The 21,483-nt window shown below is 41.7% G+C and overlaps 1 protein-coding gene across 1 annotated transcript in view; it reads right to left on the bottom strand.

Annotated features, from left to right (window-relative positions):
* Positions 1-21,483, bottom strand: part of PKHD1 (PKHD1 ciliary IPT domain containing fibrocystin/polyductin) — a 233,032-nt gene that overhangs the window by 55,143 nt on the left and 156,406 nt on the right. The window contains exons 55-59 of the mRNA XM_056488194.1: positions 20,067-20,221; positions 18,097-18,249; positions 16,876-17,754; positions 15,419-15,581; positions 13,304-13,464 (exon numbers count right to left, since the gene is read on the bottom strand). Coding sequence (XP_056344169.1) covers positions 13,304-13,464; positions 15,419-15,581; positions 16,876-17,754; positions 18,097-18,249; positions 20,067-20,221 — 1,511 coding nt within the window. The remainder of the gene's footprint in view (positions 1-13,303; positions 13,465-15,418; positions 15,582-16,875; positions 17,755-18,096; positions 18,250-20,066; positions 20,222-21,483) is intronic.

The raw sequence follows: 21,483 nt of genomic DNA, 5'->3' as shown, positions 1-21,483 counted from the left end.
GCCCTGGCACAGGCTGCCCAGAGAAGCTGTGGCTGGAATTGTGGTTCCACATCCCTGGAAGTGCCCAAGGCCAGGCTGGATGGGGCTTGGAAACTCCTGGGATAGTGGAAGGTGTCCCTGCACATGGCAGGGGGTGGAAAGAGCTGATTTAAAAGTCCCTTCCAACCCAAACCATTCTATGATTCCATCCATCATCTGGGACCTCTCCCCAAAACTCAGATGCTCAGACACCTTTAGCAGTCCTGCTCTTGCCTCACAGTGCCACAGCTCCTGGTTCAGAGCTGACTCGTGTCCTGCCAGCCCAAAACACAGACAGACAAGTGCAAGTTTCCTTGGAAAAGCCCATGTCAACACAGCCAAGGTGTGATGGTCCCACAAGAACCTGCCTTTTACACCCCAGACATCAAAGCACAGGGTGATAATTCCCCTGCTCTTTTACAGCACTGCTCCAGCATGGAAAAATTAAAGATGCTTTATCTGAAACATCCACAAAGGAAATCCCATGTTTCTGATGAACCTGGCTTCCTCAATTTCCTGTTTGCTGCACAGCTGTCTGCATTGGACGGGTCTCTGGGACATTTTTTTGGACATATTTGGGTACCTCAGTTGGAAGCCAGGTTCCTTGAGCTGGAACATAAGGGTCTGTAATCTTTTTTAAAAAAAATTAAAAATCACAGTGAAAACAGAAAGAATGAAAAGAAAACAAACCAATAAAGAATCTATCCTGTCATAACATTTGAGGTTCTGGTATTTGCTGGCCTTGGAGTAGGTTCAAGATAAATGAAGGAAATGTGTATTTCATTAAATGCTAATATTTGGAAGATAAGAGGAAAAAATGATGAAATGCTCCCAAGAACAGTTGTGAGGACAGTGCCTGTGTGTGTATAAACACAAATGTTTGCATGCACACAAACAGACTGTTGTGATGCACTCTGAACCAGGGCAGGGCTACACAGGGAGAATTACAGGGAAAGGAAAAAAGAGACCTGTTTTCCCAAGTCATTGCTCATCATATTCATGACAAGGGATTTTGCACTTCTCATTCTCCACCTCTTTTCAGAACTGCAATTAAAACCTTCCACAAAATAATTTTTTGGTTTTTTGGGGGATATTTTTTTTTTACAAGTGGAACTTGATCTTAAAAATAATCATTGAGTAACATGTAAGCACACACCAAAAAAAAATCTCAATCCTACACAAGCTGAACTGTGCCAGGTGCTTTAATAAAAAGGCTGGTGAATCAAAACCCAACCAGCTTTTTCCCAGTGGATGCCCTACTTGTTGCTGGTTAAACTTTGAGGTCTCTTCTCCATTCCACCCCAGAGGACTGTGTAATCCCCTGGCTCCTGCCCAAGCCAGTCTGTAAAGTCAGGACACAACACATGTTTGCCTCCTGGGGACACAGCCCTTGGGCAGCAGCAAGGGTCACCAAGTGCCCAGAATTCCTTTGCTAATTAGCAGATGCAATGCAGGGGAACTAGAATGTGGCTTTGAGGCTCCAAATACTCAGGAAAGCATTTGATGTCTGTGCTTCAAACAATGCAGCAGAGTGGGAACTGAAATTGTCACGAGCCATAGACAAGGCTTAGATCTTTCAAAGAACATGAGAAAATAATGAATCTAAGCAATTTATTTTCATAAATAGTTCTGGACACAGCTTTTCACAACCACTGTAGATAGAAAATAATTCACTGACCACAGAGTTGTTTCCCTGATAACTCTCAACCTCTACTGCCAGGCCACAGGTTCTAGAGTTCAGAGATTTGGTTTTTAACACACATCAAAAGAAATCTTCATTTTGTTCATTGCAGCTGAACCATTTCTGAGCAAACTTTCAGACAAAATCTTTCCCCAGGCATAAATCTATCATGGAAAAAGAAAGGCATCTAGTGTAGCAAATAACATGAAAGTATAGAGTATAAAATAAAATATAAAAGTAGAAGCAAGTAAAAAAAAAACACAAAACAACTAATATGATGGGTTGTTACAGTATAGGCTGTCAAACTGTGATTGTATGAAATCAGTGGTACTCTTGGCTCAAGGATATTGATCCATGGCAACCTCCTTGCAGGTGACAGGACCTGCCAAAGAACTGATTAATGCCTTGGTGTAGGTTACAGGTAAGGCCAAAGAGCAGCAAGGAGACAATTTGGTTACAGGTTGGGAAGGCTGTGGAGGTTTGGCTTTGGAAAAAGCCTCTGAGATCAAGTGCAATTGCAAATGGAACACCACAAAGTCCCTCTGAACCACGTCCCTCAGTGCTCATCCACACATCTTTAATGCCACAGCAGAGGAGAACCTGGAGGCAAAGAACCAGTTCCATGCCAGTGGAACCAGTGCTGCACTGCACAGCTGAGACTGGATTCCCAGCCATCAACCAGTGTGCAAAAGTTGTTGTTTTTTTTCATTTAGTTGAGATACAAAACTGGAGTTTCTCTCCAGAGAACATTTCGTGGTAGCCAAAGGACTCCAGATGGATAATCCACTCTGGGGGAACAGAGAGGTTCACTCACAGAGTTTTTCTTTACAGACCCAAACTTGTTTAAACCTGTAGGAATCTATTCCCTTGAGAACTTATCACTCTACAAGTTTTGTTTAAAATTGAAAATGTGTTTAGAAGGACTGGGAGGGAAACAATACACAGATATATCTGGACAGACATTGCATGATTACATAAATCTCATGCTTGAAGAAAGCCAACTGAAAAAAAAAAAAGAGACAGAAACCTGATGTATAAACACCAATAAATTGACTGCCAGATTTCCTGATACATTCTGTAAAACTCAGGAATGTGATCCATTGGGTGCCAGTCCAGTAGATCTCTGGTGTTCATTCAAAAATGAACTGACAGGCTGCCCAACACCCTGTAAAATGGGTGAGAAAACTGCTTTTCCATCCACAGGCCTTGATCAGTCCCACAAAGAGAGGAAAAGAGGAGGAAAGAGAGAGATATCCCTTGGTGTTTGTGCCTGCTTCTCTTTCAAATGGAATTAATGGTGGTTTAATGGGGTATGAAAGGATGTTTTACTGGAAACAATGAGGAACAATTGTCTAGCTCACGTTTCATTTCACAGGTCATTATTGCATTAAGAAGTAAATCGACCAAGTCCGGTAAATAACAGTCTGTGTTTTGCCCAAAGCTTCAAGCCAACAATCTTAGCAGTCACCAACTAATGTCTTTGTCATTTTTAACCCTTGCAGGGATCTGCTGGGGGCTAAACAATTATAGTCTTCACCCACCCCTAGCAGGTAAGCATTATTCATTTTATTTCTCATCCCTTCTTCCTGCAAACCCCAAAAGGCTGGGTTTTTTTTTTTGTTTTTTTTTTTTGTTTTTTTGGTTTTTTTTTTTTTGCATTGTTTTGTTTATTAGCCAACCTAGCCAACTGTGTGTCTGGTGGCCTTGAAAAACAACACATATTTTAGTGACTGCTGCAGGCATCTTTAAACAGGCTGCTTCCTCTGCAAAATTAATTGTTGCAAAATGCAGTGCTTCCCCTGTAAACCTCTGCAAACTCCCACTCAGCAGTTTGGTTGCATTACAGATATGTCTCTAGGATCTGAAGGAAATAATATAGTTATGCTTGCAGGATAAAATTCACTTTTCTTTTTTTTTTTTTTTTGATTGCATAAACACAACCATCTTGCCTCCTTAAAGGTAACAGCCAGCAGTCTGGAGAGGATGTTCCATGTAGATGCTGTCCTTGGTTCTATCCCTGCCTCACTGGAGAAACTCACTTCTCCACTTCCCTCTGTTTGTCCTGACTCATTCTGGCTTGACTTTTAATATCAGCAGCTTCTGCAGCATCTGCCCCAAAGGCAGCATGGGCAGCAGGTCAAGGGAAGGGACTCTGCCCCTCTCAGGTGGGACCCCACCTGCAGAGCTGCTCCAGCCCTGGATTGCCAGCTCAGGGAGCACCTGGGGCTGCTGAAGTCCAGAGGAGACACCAGGATGAGCAGAGGGATGGAGCAGCTCTGCTATGAGGGAATTGGGATTGTGCAGCCTGGAGAACAGGCTTTGGGATAATTTAATTATTGCTTTCCAGAACTTGTAGTGAGTCAACAAGAAAAAAGGAGAGAGAATATTTACAAGAGCATGGGTTGAAAAGACAAGGAGGAATAGATTCAAATTGAAAGAGAGTAGGTTTAGATTGGATATTAGGAAGAAATTCTTCCCTGTGAGGGTGGGCAGGCCCTGGCACAGGGTGCCCAGAGAAGCTGTGGCTGCCCCTGGATCCCTGGAAGTGTCCCAGGCCAGGCTGGATGGGGCTTGGAGCAACCTGGGACAGTGTAAGGTGTCCCTGCCCATGTCAGGAGGTGGAACAAGATGATTTTTAAGGTCCCTTCCAACCCAAACCATTCTCTGATTCTGTGATTTTTCCAGAAGATGGTGGGAAATTTCTGGGTGTTAAATTGTAGGAATAAAACCCAATGACTGACTCAGATTTGTGAGCATCACCAAAGCAGGAATGATAAATAATGAAGGATGAAGGATGTCTGAGCTTTGAGGAGAGGTTCCAGATAAGGAAAAGATTCATAGAATGGTTTGGGTTGGAAGGGACTTTAAAGATCAGCTCATTCCAATTATCTGCCATTTACACCTTCCACTATCCCAGGTTCTCCCAGCCTTATCCAGCCTGGCCTTGAACATTTCCAGGGGTGGGGCAGCCACAGCTTCTCTGGGCAACCTGTGTCAGCTTTGGTTTCCTGGTGCTGTAAAATCCACTCAGACACCATTTTCTACGGGACTCATCTCTACACTTACACGTTTCACATCCTTTCAAGCTCATTGGCATCCCACAAGAACAGGCAGAATGGATCACCAGGACCAACCACGTGGGTTGAGAGACAACCTCTCTTTCCTCCCCAGTGGTCACTCTTTTTCTTCATCAGAAGCATTTAGAAAGTTCTAATTACCAAACCTTCCTCCTACAACACCCTGGCCTTTGGACCCATATTTCACTCTCAGACCTAAGAGATTCCTGCAGACCATGAACATGCCAAAAGGGCCATTTGAAATTATTTGACCCACCCCCCACCTGCTCAGGAAAAGTTCAGCTCTATCTGATTATCTAAGAATGTTACCACTGGCAAGGACTCCACTCAGGCAAGCTATGCCCATGTTTCTCTGTCTTTATTCCAACATTTCCTCCCAACACATAAAATCATCCTGATGATAGTTCAGACCATTATTTCTGATTCCACAGACTCTGAGAGCAATTTATTTCTCTCCAATCCCCAGCAGTCTCACGTTTTTGGGGGCTGTTCCTAAACTTCTCTTCCACCTTTTCTCAAGACCAAGCCACTCAGCTTTTCCAGCCATTCCTCATATCTTCTGATTTCCACATGCCAAATAATTCTTTTCACCTTTAACTGTCAGGCTCCATGAATGGTGTTTCCATCAGATATTCAGGTTTCATGGACCACCAATGCTTTATGAATCTTTAATAAACACTACACTGAAACAGAAGCCTCATCATGTCAGTGATAAAAAAAACCTTATGCTTGTGTTACAGACAACATTTATATACAGAAAGGGACAGAGGTGAGTTTAAAACCCATAACTAAAATCCTAAATGAAGGTGATGTGGTGTTTTGGGGGTACTGAGTCCCCAGGGAAGCAAACAGGCTCTCTGAGATTTCACAAACTCCAAAAATGGTGATAATTTTCTACATAGCCTTAAATACAGGAGTTGAGTTTGGAAAATGAAAAACCTGCTCTTTTATCCTGAGGGATTAAGGCTAAAAGGAGAAGCCAAGAATTTCTGATAGCAAGAGTAGGCACAAACTATTTGTTGGCACATCCTCAAAAAGGATTGCTATCCTAAGGGGCAAGGTTATCTCCCATTGACAGGGACCTGGCTTCATAATCAGTTTTTTCAAAATTCATTTGGATAATCATTCCTAATAGATATATACACATATTTTACATTTTATGCAGCTGAACATCAGTGCATGACTGTTTGAAAGAACCTAAGGAATTCAGAAGAGAAGCAGAAAGGGTGGCACAAAAAGCTAAACTCCATTTACAGCAATAAATGTGCAAAATGGTTGGGCTTGCCCAAGGTTTTTTTGGCTCTGTCAGGAGAAAGGAATTTGATACCCTTGTTTGATGGGAACAAGGAAATAAGGTTTGATAGGCTTATACATATTGTATAATTGTACATATACAGATATATAATCTGTGTGTTTATACACATTGCTCTATGCTGATCACATGGAAAATGAACAATGTCATTCATATCATTCATCCTAGCTTCAGAATTAAGGAAAAAGCAACCTTGAAAAAGGAAAATAGCTGTTTATTAGAAATGCAGGTGACTGTGAGGTAAAGCAATTTATAGTATTTCAAAATGGACAAGTGGCATGGCCACATCAGCCTCAGTGCTGACCTTGCTGTTATTACATCCCAGCTGTGCCCAGTTCCTCCACAATTTACCAAAACAAACCGTGCAGAGGAGAGGTTTTCCTTGGCAGAGCTGTCCCCTAAGGAAGTCTCATGGTGGCATCCAGAATCACAGACTGGATTGTGCTGGAAGACACCAAGAAGTTCAACTTGTTCCACCCCTGCCATGGGCAGGGACACCTTCCACTGTCCCAGGCTGATCCAAGCTCATCCAGCCTGGCCTGGGACACTTCCAGGGATCCAGGGGCAGCCACAGCTTCTCTGGGCACCCTGTGCCAGGGTCTCACCACCCCACTGGGAAGGATTTCTTCCATACCTCTAATCTGAACCTGCCCTGTGCCCATTTAAAGCCATTCTTTGTTCCATCTCCTTTCCCAGCTGGTGGATTCTCCATCCACAGAATTGTCCCTCACTCTGCTTAATTCACTGTGTTCAACCATCCCACCCCGATGAGCCACCACACAGACATCAAAGATATAAAAATAACTTCATTTCCTTTTGGATTACTTTAAATTTTGTTCTCCCATGTGCATTACAAAAATCCTTCCCAACTTTATTCTCTGCTTTCGTCTCAACTTAATTAAGGTCTGCTGAAATCTTTACCACAGATGTGTTTGCAAGAAAATTAAGGATTAGAAGCATTTTCTGATCATATTAGGTTTGGTTTTTATGAAAGAATAGCTTGGTAAGAGCTCTTTTAATGTCCTCCACTGGTACTTCCAACCCATTTTACATGGGCCATTTATTGCAGAAAAAGCAAATTTCTATTTGTGAACAGCAACAACAAAAAAGCTCCAGAGGAAAACAATGCTGATATTGCACTGTTTCATTCCTTGCAGGTCTACCAAACCTGCATTTTCTCCTCAAACATCTTTAATTACTGAATATGACTATGCATAGCGAGTGTGGCTAATCATATTCCTTGGAATATTAAATATTTATGGTGCAACATTTTCACCCAGCTTTAGCCCTAACTTATTCTGCCAGCCTACGTCTCAAAATTCTCTGCTTCTCCAACTATTATTAGAGATTTTTTATTTAATAATTAAAATTACCAGAAGGAAGAAAATTGTACAAAAATCCTCAACCCATAACCTGAGCTATTTTGGACTGTTTTTACTTACATCTGACTTTTTTTCATACCTCTGATGAAATTAGCAAACTTCTGCGTATTCATTTATGACTTTTAACTTTATTGTCAAAATTCAAAGAGTTTTTGACCATAGGTTTTAATAAAATTGAGTGTTGAATGTCTGCATAACTTGGTTCAGACAAGCATTTATGTATTAAACACTTACCTCTTTATAATTTAGAAAATGTACTTATTACCTCTAGAGAGTAACAAAACTACTGAGCAATTTCACAGCTTTATATTTGTCTGGATTGAAAATGACACAGGAAAATATAATCTCAGCAATTTACTGGTCAGATAAAAATTCAGTTGTCCACAACATATTGATCCTCTCACCAATAGATTAATACTGAAGTTGAGTCAATTAAAAAAGTCTCTGGGTTTTTTTAAAAGAATAATTGAAAAAAAAAACAAAACAAAACATGAATAAATTTTTTTGTTTGTTTGTTTATAATCGTAATTAGAATTTAAGTGCTCAATAATGTCCCAAAACATAGTCCAGGAATATTTTTTTAGGAAAAAGTGCTATATAAAATAAACTTTGGGCTGATTCTAGTCAATGCCACCATAAAGTTCCATCTCCATTAACAGGGTGGGGTGTTTTTAGATTCAGAGTCTGGCTGTCAGGGTTCTGGAAGGATAATTTTTAATTCACTGACTGACCTTGGGCAAGTCACAAATTCTCTGCTGTTCCTGGAAAACTAGTGCCAGAATAAATTTCCATCCCACAGAGGTATTGAGGACCTGAATTTCACTGTATTCTTCTACTGTATCCAAAATACTCAAAAGGGGTTGTCAGGTTTGACTGGTGTAAAGTAGAAAATAAATTGAATTATTCACACGAAATGCAAGGAGCACATGTTTACAACAGAAAAAAAAGATGCATGAATATACCTCAGCTAGCCCAGAGCTTCATCATCCCCCAGTAAACCAGAGTCAGAGAGGACTGGAGGAGCACACAAAGCTGGTGAAAAGGCTGGGGAACCTCTCCTATAGGGAAAGGCTGAAGGATTGGGTGTGTTCCCCTTGGAGGAGGCTCAGGAGAGGATCCTGTCACCACATTCCAGCATTACAGGGAGGCTACAGGGAGGATGAGGCTCTCTCTCCACAAGGAGACACAAGGGGAAGACAATGGGCTACAGGTACTGCTTGCACCAGCTAAGGTCTCATCTCAATATAAGAAATAAGTTTTTTTCATAGTGATGGCAATCACTGGGTGCTGTGGCTGCCCCTGGATCCCTGGAAGTGTCCAAGGCCAGGCTGGGCAGGGCTTAGAGCAACCTGGGATAGTGGAAGTTGTGCATGGAAGGAGGATGGAACAAGGTGATCTTTAAGGTTCCTTCCAAGCCAAACCATTCTGTGATTCTGTGGTTTATTGGAACAACCTCCCCAGGGACATGGTGGAGTTACCATCACATCCTCATTTTGAGCTTTTCAAACTGCAGTTGGACAGGGTGACAGATGATGCTCCTTTCTACAAAAGGGTGGACCAGATTTGAGTCCACTTGCAACCTGATCTGCTTTATGATTCTCTGATTATTCACTCCAAATTGCCTTAGATTATACCTAGAATGTGTCTGTCAGAGGGAAAAAAACCTATATCTGCAGACTCAAGACCAAAACTTGAAAGACTTGGTTTCACCTCTCTGATTCTGTGTATCACCCAAGTAATGAGTCAATCTCTCTTTGCTCACTGGAGGGGACATTAGAAAACTCTAGTGGAAGGTGTCCATGAGATGACATGATCTTTGAGGTCCTTTCCAACCCAAACCATTCCAAAATTCTTTGGTTCTATGACAACACTGGAGACAACAGAAATGGGGACAGCTGGATCTTCTACCAGCTCCAGGTCCTCAGCTGCATTTCCACCCAGGGAAGACTTTGAACTTTGATGTCTCTGGGAGTCAGCCCAGATTACAGACTCTGTGATAACAGAATCCTCTGAACACTGCAAAAAGCCAGAAACTGGCTGATCCTTTAACTACCCAAGGATGGTTGTATCAGCTGCCCTTTGTGGAGCTGGGGTTTTAACCTGGGCATAGGAATCAGCTGAATACACAAACTGTTCACTTATCCTTAATTACCCAACAAGACACTCCTGTTTATAGCTAATTCTGCTGTACAGCTTATGATTCTGGTATTTCCTGTACCATGGAACCATTTAGAGCTCCAGGCCTGGCCCCAAGCTCTTTTGCAAGAGGCTTGCTCTAGACATGAGTTTTAGGAGAAAAACATTTTGTCATCCAAAAATGGCAGCTCAAAGAGATTTAAATAATTACAAATTCATGTTAAACTCATTAAATTGTTTTGGATAATTCAAAAAATGGTACTTTGAAAGTCCCTCATAAATTATTTAAGGAGGAGGGTGTTGGAAAACATTTAATTTTAAACTTTTGCAGTATTATATTTAAAAGACAAAAAAAAAAAAAAAAGACTAAAAAGGACTCTCATATTAAAAAGTAATTATGCTTTGTTGGACTCAAACCCACTTTTTGTTGTTACTTCTTTTTTCCTGCAGTAGAAATAATAATAGCAACAAAAATCCTGGATCTGTTCCCTCCTGTTTTGTTCTTTTTCTTTGAATTCTGTGGTTTATTCAGAAGACTAAAACTTCATTTTGAAGAGAACAATTCTGCTTCTTCAGAGAGTCACAATAAAAAGCTTGGTCTATGAGCAAAGAGCAAACTCAGCGGGTAAAAGTTCAGGAAAACAAAGGGGGGAAATAGTGGGTATAGAAATAATAAATGTCATAAATTCTATACCAATTGCATCTTCAATAAAAGGCATCATGTGAATCCAGATGTAATTCAGAATGTTCCCTTGTGCCCCAGTTATGGCTCTCACAGCCTCTCCCTGTGATATTCCTTATTCTGATAAAACATCTCTGTGGCTTTTTTTGTCCCTGAAGGCTACTGAGTGTTTTGGTTTGCTCCCCACAGTGTAATCAAAGTGTCTAAAAATGGCTGAGGAACAGTGATTTCAATCTGATTGGCCAAACTGGAAGCTTGAAGTGAACATAAATGTTTCTGTGTATCACAGAATCATACAGCCATGGACTGGTTTGGTTGGAAGGGACCTTAAAGATCATCCAGTTCCAAGGCCCCTTCTGAGCCATTCTGTGATTTTGTAATTCTGTGACAGCACCACCATCTTCCCAGGCCTTGCAGCATTGCCACACCAAAGGGGAGTCTGGCCCTACAGAATCACTAAGGCTGGAAAAACCTCCATGGTCATCCAGCCCAGACTGAATCAGTGCCACCATGCTCACTGAACCACATCACAAAGGGCCACATCTACTTGGTTTTCTTACTTCCAGGGATGGTGGCCTCACCCCTGGGAAGCCTGTTCCAGTGGCTGAGCACCCTTTCTGGGAAGAAATTTTCCTAATATCCAACCTGAATTTTCCCAATATCCAACCTGAATTTTCCCTGGTGCAGCTTGAGGCTATTTCCCCATGACCAATCACTAATTTTCTGGGAAAAGAGGCCAGTCCTTCTTTTCAGGGAGTTGTAGGCAGTCCCCTAAGTCCTTTTCTCTCCAGATTAAGGAACCTCAGCTCCTTCAGTTGCTCCTCATTAAGATTCTCATTCCAGACTCTTCCCTACTTCCTTTCCTTTCCCTTTCCTTTCCCTTTCCTTTCCCTTTCCTTTCCCTTTCCCTTTCCCTTTCCCTTTCCCTTTCCCTTTCCTTTTCCCTTTCCTTTCCTTTCCTTTCCTTTCCTTTCCTTTCCTTTCCTTTCCTTTCCTTTCCTTTCCTTTCCTTTCCTTTCCTTTCCTTTCCTTTCCTTTCCTTTCCTTTCCTTTCCTTTCCTTTCCTTTCCTTTCCTTTCCTTTCCTTTCCTTTCCTTTCCTTTCCTTTCCTTTCCTTTCCTTTCCTTTCCTTTCCTTTCCTTTCCCTTCCTTTCCCTGAAACTTCCCTTCCCTGAAACTTCCCTGAAACTTCCCTTCCCTTTCCCTTTCCCTTTCCCTTTCCCTTTCCCTTTCCCTTTCCCTTTCCCTTTCCCTTTCCCTTTCCCTTTCCCTTTTCCCTTTCCCTTTCCCTTTTCCCTTTCCCTTTTCTTTCCCCTCTCTGTCTTTCTTGCAGTGAGGAGCTCAAAACTGAACATGGCTCTTGAGGTTTGGCCTCATCAGTGCCCAGGGGATGATAATTGCTCTGGTCCTGCTGCCAGGAGATCAGTGGGAGCAGGGAAGTTGAGTTTTTTCTCTAATTTTTCTATCCTGGGAGGCTGCATTGCACTTTGGAAGAATACTCAGAGTTACAATTTCCAGGTGGACAGAAAGGAAGATGGCCACGAATTCACCTTATCCTTATGTTGTGCCTTTCCAAATGTCAACCTCAAGACAAAAGGAACCATAAATCAGAATGAGAATTGCAGAGAAATTTAACACATAATGGGAAAAAAATTCCCATTCAGATTTGGGCAGCAAAAAGAAAACCCAGAAATTTTGTCATAGCTTCAGAAGCAGGCAATATTTATCAAATGCTGTTACCTCCATTTCACAAGATAAACCCTTTGGATTGAAGGTTTTACCCTCAGTAAATGATGGGTATGATGATGATGATGATGATGGGGATTCCTCTTATCCATGACTGTGTGCTAGGATGTGCTAAAAATTGTGGGAATCTGAATAAAATCCAGGTTTTGTATGCAAATATGTTCATTAATATGCACGTGCTAAGTGGTAATAGTACCAGAGCATTATTGCTTGGATGTGATTCATAATTAGGGTGGAAAAAAGTACAGTAAAAATCAGTGTTTGCATCTAGACAACACATAAATCAACCCTGTAAGCAGCCAGCTAGAGTGGGATCCTTAGAGGAAAAGCCTTACACATTTTGTTTAAAGTTCTTCTTGTGTTTAATCAGTTTTAGAGTGTGAAGGAAAACAGGATTAATTACAGTCCCTCCCATCAGCCTCCCATACCAGCAGACTCACAAATGATGCATCTCTACAGCAAAATGGCCACCATGAGCAGCAGGCACAGGAATGCTAATTGTAATTAAAGAGTTTATTTGGAATCAGAGAGCTGAGTTCCAATCAGGCTGAGAATGGAGCCTTGCTGTGGGAGCCTTCAGAAAGTTGTTACTGAGCAGAATGGGCCTTTTTTAAACAGAGAGGGGTCGTCAAACTTCTGGAGTGAGTTTTCAGCTAGATTATCTCCTCAGTGGGATGTGGATGAAAATCCTTGCAGGGCCAATTATTGGTATTATTTTGCATTTTTTGTGGTGTTTTTATGGCATGTGCCCCTTAACGTTCTCAGAGGACTCTGCAAGGGACAGGTAGAATCACCAATCATGGAATGGTTTGGGTTGGAAGGGACCTTAAAAATCATCCCATTCCACCCCCTGCCATGGGCAGGGAACACCTTACACTAGCCCAGGTTGTTCCAAGCCCCATCCAACCTGGGCTTGGACACTTCCAGGGATCCAGGGGCAGCCACAGCTTCTCTGGGCAACCTGTGCCATGGAACCCTCTCAGGGAAGAAATCCTTCCATACCATCCAATTTAGTGAGTCAGACCCTAAAGGGGCTAAGGAACAGGTGAAATGATCCTGCAAGAAGGCAGAGGGGCACTGCTGGGCACAGAGCAGCACACTGAGGCATCCCAGACTTCTAGAACAACCCACTGCATCCTGCCTGGCAAGGAATCACAGACTGGGACCACCATCATCTCAAACTCAGTTCTGGGTCTCAGTGAAAGTCACATCTCATGGCTCAAATGTCTGCATGGCTTTGCAAACACTCCTGTCAGCACAGGCACTCACCAGCTTGGGAGAAGAACTCTGTCCATTCGAATTCTGACTTGGGGAAGACAGAGACAGGTGGTTCCAGATGAAGGATACCTCCATCCAAATCCTTGAAAAGGGCTTTCCTTGAGCCTTTGCATCTCTTTTCAGGCAGCATGGCATCTTCAGAGGTTTGTACACTGGTAAGTAGGGAAGGTAACATCATTATTAGTGGAAAAGCCAGAAAAGCCTATAAATTTCTATGTAAGTCATTAATTACTGGCTGCCACAGAGGAAGGTACCTGTAGCAGGACAGGTGTGCTGGGGGGAACTCATTTCACTGAGACAAATATAAGACAGTGAGACAAATCATTTCCTAAACAAGGATCTATACTGATTACAAAAGGAGGTCAGTGTGTTTAAATAACATGGCTAATTTTTGGATCACTTATGTGTGGTGAGCTGAATTGCTTTAAATGACAGATTGACTAAAGGTTCAACAGAGCTTAAAGGAACTGGTGAACTGAGCATCTCACACCCATGGCAGAATCCAATATGATAAAAAGACTTGTACTCCACCAAGGTCCATGGAGACATTTTCAGATTGCTACATGGATTCACATAAACCTTGAAGAAAATGCAGAATTTTTTGGTCTCAGGCTGAGAAAACCTGGTTGCTGGTACCTTGAATGGGACAAACAGGTATAGGCAGAGATTTGCAGTAAGAGCAGAGGAACAAAAAAGCCAATTCCCACAGCCAACCAAGTTCAAAGGAGGCAGAGAACAAAAACTCCTCTGATCCTGAAAGTTCAGTTCTTGACCATCTCTCAGCAGATCCAGCATTTCTGCCACTTAGGTCTACCAGTGGGACAAGCAAAGTTCTTAATGGATTTGCTATATTCCCTGATGTTTCTATTTCCTCTCTTTCTCCAAGGCAATGCTCATCTTCTCTTTGACAGGACATATCCATCAACACATCCCTTCAGGATGCTGAAGCAGAGCAATGCAGCCACATCCTGGATCAAGCTCTGCAGCTGCAAAGGTGGATTAAATAAATGCATGCGGCTATTGCATGAGGAGCACTGGGAGATGTAACCACCCCCAGAGGCTCAGCATCCTTCCAAGGAAGCATTCATGTGCATTCCTCACATTTGAAAACCACCCTGGACCGAGCATTCAGCAGCTCACTACCAGCAGAATATTGTGGGATGGATACAAGAGTGAAACATAATGGGAGCTGACAAGCTGGACAGGGCTCAGAAATCTACACGCAAACTAAAGCCCAGAGCAAAAAGCAAAAATATAGAATAAAATAAGAAATTCTGGCAGAAGGCTGGAGGGGCTCTAAACATAGCAGTGTGGGACACCTCCAATTATTTTTGACTGGCAAGTGGAGTCCATACTGGAATTTTTTTTTTTGCTACTTCAAGGCTTTCCTGACATAGCCTCTGCATTGTGCTCAGTGGCTGCAATAAATAAATAGGCATGTGGTTTGCATTGGATGTGGTATGTCTAAACCACTGCAACCAGCAGTGACTTAAGGTTACAGATGAAGTTCTCCCCTCCCTGCTCCACATTCACAGATTATATTCTCCCTGGGCAGGAGCAGTTCTGGCAATCATTTGACATCTCACAGCCTGCCTGGTACTGATCAACATTTCTGATGTGATCTCACAGGCACAAATCAAGCCACACTTCCCCCAGCAAAAGGACATTCCCTGTCTCAGGGTTTTTTCCTGGAGGTCCTGACATTTTCTGAAGCCTGAGGCTGAGAAGTCAGAGATTCTCAGGATGGGGGTTTAAGAAATGGGATATGTGAGGCTTGTTTTGCTGCACAAATGTCAGGAAAAGGAGAAATCCAAGAGGATTGGTCTGGAGATGCACCTTGATGGAATTCGAAACTCAAATTGTAAAAGATTGTCTTGAACTAAATTTGGTGATGTTTTTCCTTTTTTTTTTTTTTTTTTTTTTCTTTTTTTTTTTTTTTTTTTTTTCCTGTATTTGAGTTTTTCTGTGCATGCTTGTTTGATGTTGGAGCTTGTTCATTTTTCTCAGGCAGGAGCAGTACAAGAGCAGAGATGAGGGGAGGATAGCTCCAAAGCTGTAAGTGTTTGGGGTTGTTGTTTTATTTTTTTGGAAAAGGAAGCATTTTACCTTGTTGGATGAAAGTAGAACATGTCCTTCTCACTGACATGTAACATCCTTGATGTCTCTGCTGTGATGAGAGGCATGGTGCCTAAATGATCAGCATTTGACATGATACAGACATCCCTGTCTTCACTGTAACAGCTCTTTGTAAAACCAGTAAAGGTGACTTCTGCCAGGGATTAAGAGATCAAGCAAGGAAAAGTGGTTAAAAGAGTGCCATAAGAAAGTTGTTATTTTCCTATGATGTTTTCCATGTTAAATTGCTCCCATATATACCTGTACAAAGTATTTTTAAATCAGGCTAATAGCATTGTCCATAGATCTTCATGTGGCTTTAGAATATTTTGTAGCCAAGTTATATCCTAAGTTGACACAAACTAAGTCATACCCATAGGAAATGAAATCAAAGAAATAGTAGCTGAGAAGAAAAAAAAAAAAACAAGAGTATTTTACATATTTTCATTTGAGTAAGTAAGAAGCAGTTAAATAACTGCCTTGGATGGTTTTTCTACTTGCCAGAGATTAATATAAGAAAAAACAGGGTGTGATGACACATACTTGGCTCTGGCACTCAACTCTTGTGCAGCTCCAAAATCCAAATTTTGCCATGAATTTTTTGTGAGACTCTACACAAGTCTATTTGTCTTTATCTCTCTTATTCTTCAGTAAAAAGGGACTAATGAATTTTCTTGCAAAAGTAGCAGTGAGGAATAAAGACATGAAAAGCAGTGAGGTATTTAGATCCCACCATTGAACCAGTTATCAGGGCTCTGCTATATGCAAATATTGCTCTGGGGACTGAAAAAATAATTTGAAACAAAAATCCAGGCTATATAACAGACTTCTATTCCTCTTGTGCAATCTCTTACACCAATAAAGGTCATAACTGCTTCTGTGAGTTGCATTCCTAGGTTATGTGACAGTTCTATCCACAGTGTGATCCTCACTTCTCAGATTTGGTGTCTTTATCTAGACAGAGGTAACTGTGGGTCAGAGAGATGAATCAATTAGAAGAGTAACATGGAAGGTATGTGTGAGGTAGGATCTATATATTATCATGGACATAATTATCACAGAATCATAGAATCCAAGTATGGTTTGGGTTGGAAGGGACCTTAAATATCATCTCATTACAACCCCCAGCCATGGGCAGGGACATCTTTCACTATCCCAGTTTGCTCCAAGCCCCATCCAACCAGACCCTGAACACCTCCAAGCACAGGGCAGCCACAGCTTCTAGGAGCAACAATTATCCTGCAGCAGATTCAGGAAATAAAAAAAAAATAAAATATTTTTTTTTCCTTAATTAAACTGTATCAAGTTTTTAGAAGAATTCTATTATCAATTTCACTGAGGCTCTGATATCTCCAACATGTCCATTTGTGGGTGGCTACAACTTCAACTGAAAAAAATGAAGAAAAGCAGTGACAGAGCAGTCAGGCCAGTGGAGGAGGAAGACCAACCTTTGAGCTTCATGATTCCCAGGGCTTTGGGACAGTGCCCAGCTTTGTGCCAGGGATCCCCTGGCCTTTGGCTGCGAGCAGAGGTGAACGTGGGCCAGAAAATCCCAACACGGCCTCTCAGGGGGAAGCGTGGGGGCCGGTCCTGGGCTGTTGGAGCAGCTGAGAGAGGCTTGATCCTGTCTCTGAGGCAGTCAAAAGTCGAGCTCGTTGCAACAATGACGGAGTTCTTGAGTTCTATGAATTTTTTCCCCACGTAGCACGGCTCAGCATAGGCACAGTGCAGCACAGCCAGGAGCCCCACGGTGTTGTCCACCAGCAGCACGTTTTCCACAATAATGCTGCCCCCAAGGTGGAGCATGAGACCATAGTCATAATTCTTATAGGACAGAAAACCTGTGATCCTAGTGCAGGTCTGGAATCCATCTTGCTGGTACAGGTGAACGCCGTGGAGGCTGGAATGGGCCACATTCCCACTGCAGTACTCCCCACCTAGTGAGCACTCCTGGCCCCTGACATGGAAGCCAATTCTCTCAGATCCTGCCACAGCATTGCCATGAAGAGAGACACCAGTGGCCAGGTTCACCTTGATGCTGGCAACCCAGTTTGATGAACCTGCTGGCTGCCTGCTCAGAATAACGAGGTTCCTGATGAGAGAGTGATTTTTCCCTTCCAAATCAATGCCAGGCCCAGTGGTGTTGAACACCACATTATTGTGCAACAGGATCCTGCTGCTCTCAACTGCTTTAATGCCAGCTCCACAGCTGCCACTAATGCTGGATGACACCACTGAGCTCTCCTGGGACACGTTCCTGAATTCGATGGCAGAAAGCTGAGGAGGCCCAAAGTTCAAAAACTGAACATTTGAGAGTTGAAGAGCACCTGCAATGAGATAACTGGAGTGAAATAAAAGCTTATATTACATAAGAACAGGTAAGGACAACCAAGTTAACAACAGTCAGAACAGCAGGTACTTTGTCAGTGCATTGTAGTGATGGGTATTTGTTAATAAATATATACAAAGTCATAGTAAAACCTCACAAAAACAGAGCAACCTCTCCTAAAATATCTTCCATATTTATGACTTTTTAGTGGTGCTCATGTTTCATATTTGCTGACAGTCAGTTTGTTCTGACTTTCATGTGATGGATACACATTTCTGCACCCCTTTCTTGGGCAAATCGGGTGTTTTTTGCTTGATGAGGACAGATGAATCCCAACTACCTTCAAACTCCATCCCCCTGGAGTCTGTGAAGTGTCCCACCAGCATCCTCCCAGCACAAGCCACGTCTGACAGGACCTGCAGGTTCCGTGTGAGGAGCCCAACCTCTGCAGCCAAAGGGATGTGTCTGCCATTCTCTGCGTCGTGGGGACGCCCTGGGGGGTTTCAAGAAAGCAAATGTGATAAGTGTCCATCATAGCTATAAACCTGTGCTTTGAGGGACATGAATCCTGACAGCTCCTCTGCAGAATCTGCACTGACATTCAGGTGTTTTTAACCCCCAGCACAATCCGTGTGCATCAACACAAAAACCAGAAAGGCCACCTGCCCATCAAATATTCACTGTGTGCTTACATTTTGCCAAGGTATCTCATTTTTAGAACAAGAAGGTGCTAAACTTTTCCCCTGGGGTGTGCAGGTGCCAAAGCAATGAACAGGTTCACACCTCATTTTTTTACAAGCTCTACCTGCTGGAGTTATCAGCACACTGCAGAGTTGATCTCCATGAATTTTCCTCAGGATCAGACTAATGTCAAAGACAAAACCCCACAGTATTGCTTGTGTGTGTGTTTTCTAAAAGGATTTGAAAACACTTTTTTCAATGCCTTTCTGAAGGAGACTTTTTGCTCAAGCTTATGCTGCTGTCTAGTCTGGATTAATCTCAGGTGACTTTAGACACATGCAGATGTGATTTAGTTCTCCAGACTTGTTTTATGCATGATGGAGAGCAATAGGCAAATCTCAAGTGCAATTTGTTGTGTGTTTTATACACCTGCTTTAGGGCCAGATAAAATATAAGTGAGGAGTGTGCATTGTGTGTATTTTCCTGCTTTAATTATCAAGAGAGCAGACAGTGACTGGCTCATGTGTGAGCATTTACTGCAAGTATCTACATTTGCCAAGGTGAAAATCAGTATTTACCCCTTGATTGTCCCATCAGTCCTTTTTTTTCAGCTGTATCTAACAACAGCTGCATTACTCAGAGGGTAAGTAATTTCTCCTCCTGATACATTTATTATATCTACATCAGCTAAAAAAGAAAGGGCTAAAATGCATAAACTACTGGAAATGAAATCTAATGTGCTATGCTTTGAACTGCACATTTTGTTTGAAAAATGCAGTTGTCATAAAAACTGGGCCATCAAGGCTACTGTTGATTAACACTGTGGATAATTGCAAAACAGAGCTCAGTTCCAAGTGAAGCTTTGATTACTGACTCAGACATTTAAACATTCACCATTTAAAACATGACATTTCTGGATCTTTTTATCCATTACACTCATTTCTGTGCCCACTGGCTGCAATAAAGATCAAATTTTAAAAATATTGATATACACAAGAAAAATCCTCAGTTTGAAGGTTCAGAATTTGACCTGTTAATGAAATCCTTTTGCTTTTTGTCAAATAGATGGTAATAAATTTACTTTATAGGCTGAAATAAAAGTAAATAAGTATTAACACTGCATCCCCTTTTCCACAAAAATATAAATCCCATGCAATCTACACAGAAAATAGAGATATATGCAGATTCTGTGTTTATTTAGATATTAGTTTATAAACACATTCTTTTCATGCCATGGAATTGATAAAATTTTGTACTTGAACTTTATGAGTATAATCATTTTGAAATTTGGAAAAAGGGTGGGGCTTCATTATTTTCCAGGTTTTTGACATACCATAGAAATTGTGCAAAGGGCCTAAAATCCTACATTTCTTTTTTCCTTTAAAAAAGGAAAAATTACTTTCTCTCTCTGTGGACCAAGTTGAAACACCAGAAAGTTTTTCCAAACAGTTCAGCACTGAATTGATTCTATTCACACAAACTCATGTTAGAATCAGCAGGCTAAAAAAAGGATATGGAGAAAGAAATGAAGATACCACAAGGAATTAGAATTGATCCTGTTGAGATATGAAATGGAGAGTCGATACCTCAGATGAAAACTCTCAAAAAAAGGAAATAAAAATTCCTCACCAATGTGCCTGTGCAGAAGATGTTCATGAATTCTTATATTATGACCATGGACTTCTTTAAGTGTAACTACTTCAGCTTGGTGGGCTTCATAGGAGGAAGAGCTGATCACAGCATCCCCACCTTGATCCCAATCCACTTCATCCTCCACCAAAATCCTGTAACACCATGATATAAACTTAATGCCATTACACTTGCAAGAGTGAGGCTCACAAATTTCATTAAAAATGAACAGTTTTGCTCAAGGAGATCTCAAAAAAAAAAAAAAAAAAAAAATTAAAAATCCACAGGCTATGCTGTAGGAAAAGCCCCTTTAGGGCTTTCTGCAAAAACAGATGTCTGAAATATGTGGGAGGAAATTAATCCTGAAGCATCTATGTCACACCATTGATTACCAACATAGAGGTTCCAGCATTTCAGAGCTCAAGTTGCCTCCAAAAGATGTATCAGACCATTTTTGGTGCCAGGAATACTCTACAGAGCTGAAAATCAGCTTTGTATTTAGACAACAACCATGTTTAGGGTGGAGTGGCTGCCTGCACTTGGAATCCAAGCTTCCACTGGAGCTTGTGGGTGCAGTCAGCAGTGGCTGAAAGGAAATTCAGTTCTCTGATTTGGGCACTTTGAGCTGGATTTGATTCCCTAAACAAGAGCACCTCTTGCTATCTGAGATATCCCAGGGTATCTAAAACATCAGCTGGCAGATGTGACAAATGTGCAAGCCATGGAGGGAGCCCAAAATCATCTCATAAGAGCCCAAAGACACCTCAAATGAGCCCAAACCATCTGTTTGGGAACCTGGATCCTGCCCCTCTAGACACCAGCACTTAAACTCTGCTGGCTACTGAACATTGCACAGAGTCCTGCATTTATTTGTTTTAATCTTGAACTGAAAATCCCCTTTTACAAAATTGTATTAGTAGTTCAGGGGATTTTTAGCTTCACATAAGGAAAACAAAAGCATTTAGTGACAGCAAAATGGAAAATGATCAGTGTTTGTCTCTGTTTGATAAACACCTTGCCCTGTTACAGGCTGACTGCTGCTGGCCAGGTCATGATTTAAACCTCTCAGGGAATTTTTGAGAAAAAAGAGTGAATTTAGACAATGCCTCACACACAGACTAGAGTAACAGAAGTGCAGAGAGAAAGGAGAATCCTAAAGGGATATTGTCATGTTTTTCCAGAGTCTCTTTCCCCAATGTTTTTCAAAGATGAGCAGGTTCCAGCAACACCTGTGAATGTTCAGTAGAGAAATCCACCAAAAAAAATTTTTTTTTTTTTTTTTTTTGGAGGAATCACTGCATATCTTGTGAAAAGGCAGGAAAGTCCTTTCTGAACTTCTGAGCTGATTCATACTGGAAAAGGATATAAAAGAACTCTTCTCCTTCAATAAAATCCACTTCCTTCAGCTTTCATATTC

Source organism: Oenanthe melanoleuca, chromosome 3 (genome assembly GCF_029582105.1).
Source record: "Oenanthe melanoleuca isolate GR-GAL-2019-014 chromosome 3, OMel1.0, whole genome shotgun sequence".
NCBI classification, from domain to species: domain Eukaryota; kingdom Metazoa; phylum Chordata; class Aves; order Passeriformes; family Muscicapidae; genus Oenanthe; species Oenanthe melanoleuca.
Note: the sequence above shows the minus strand (reverse complement) of the source record. Positions and strands in the feature narration are given on the sequence as shown.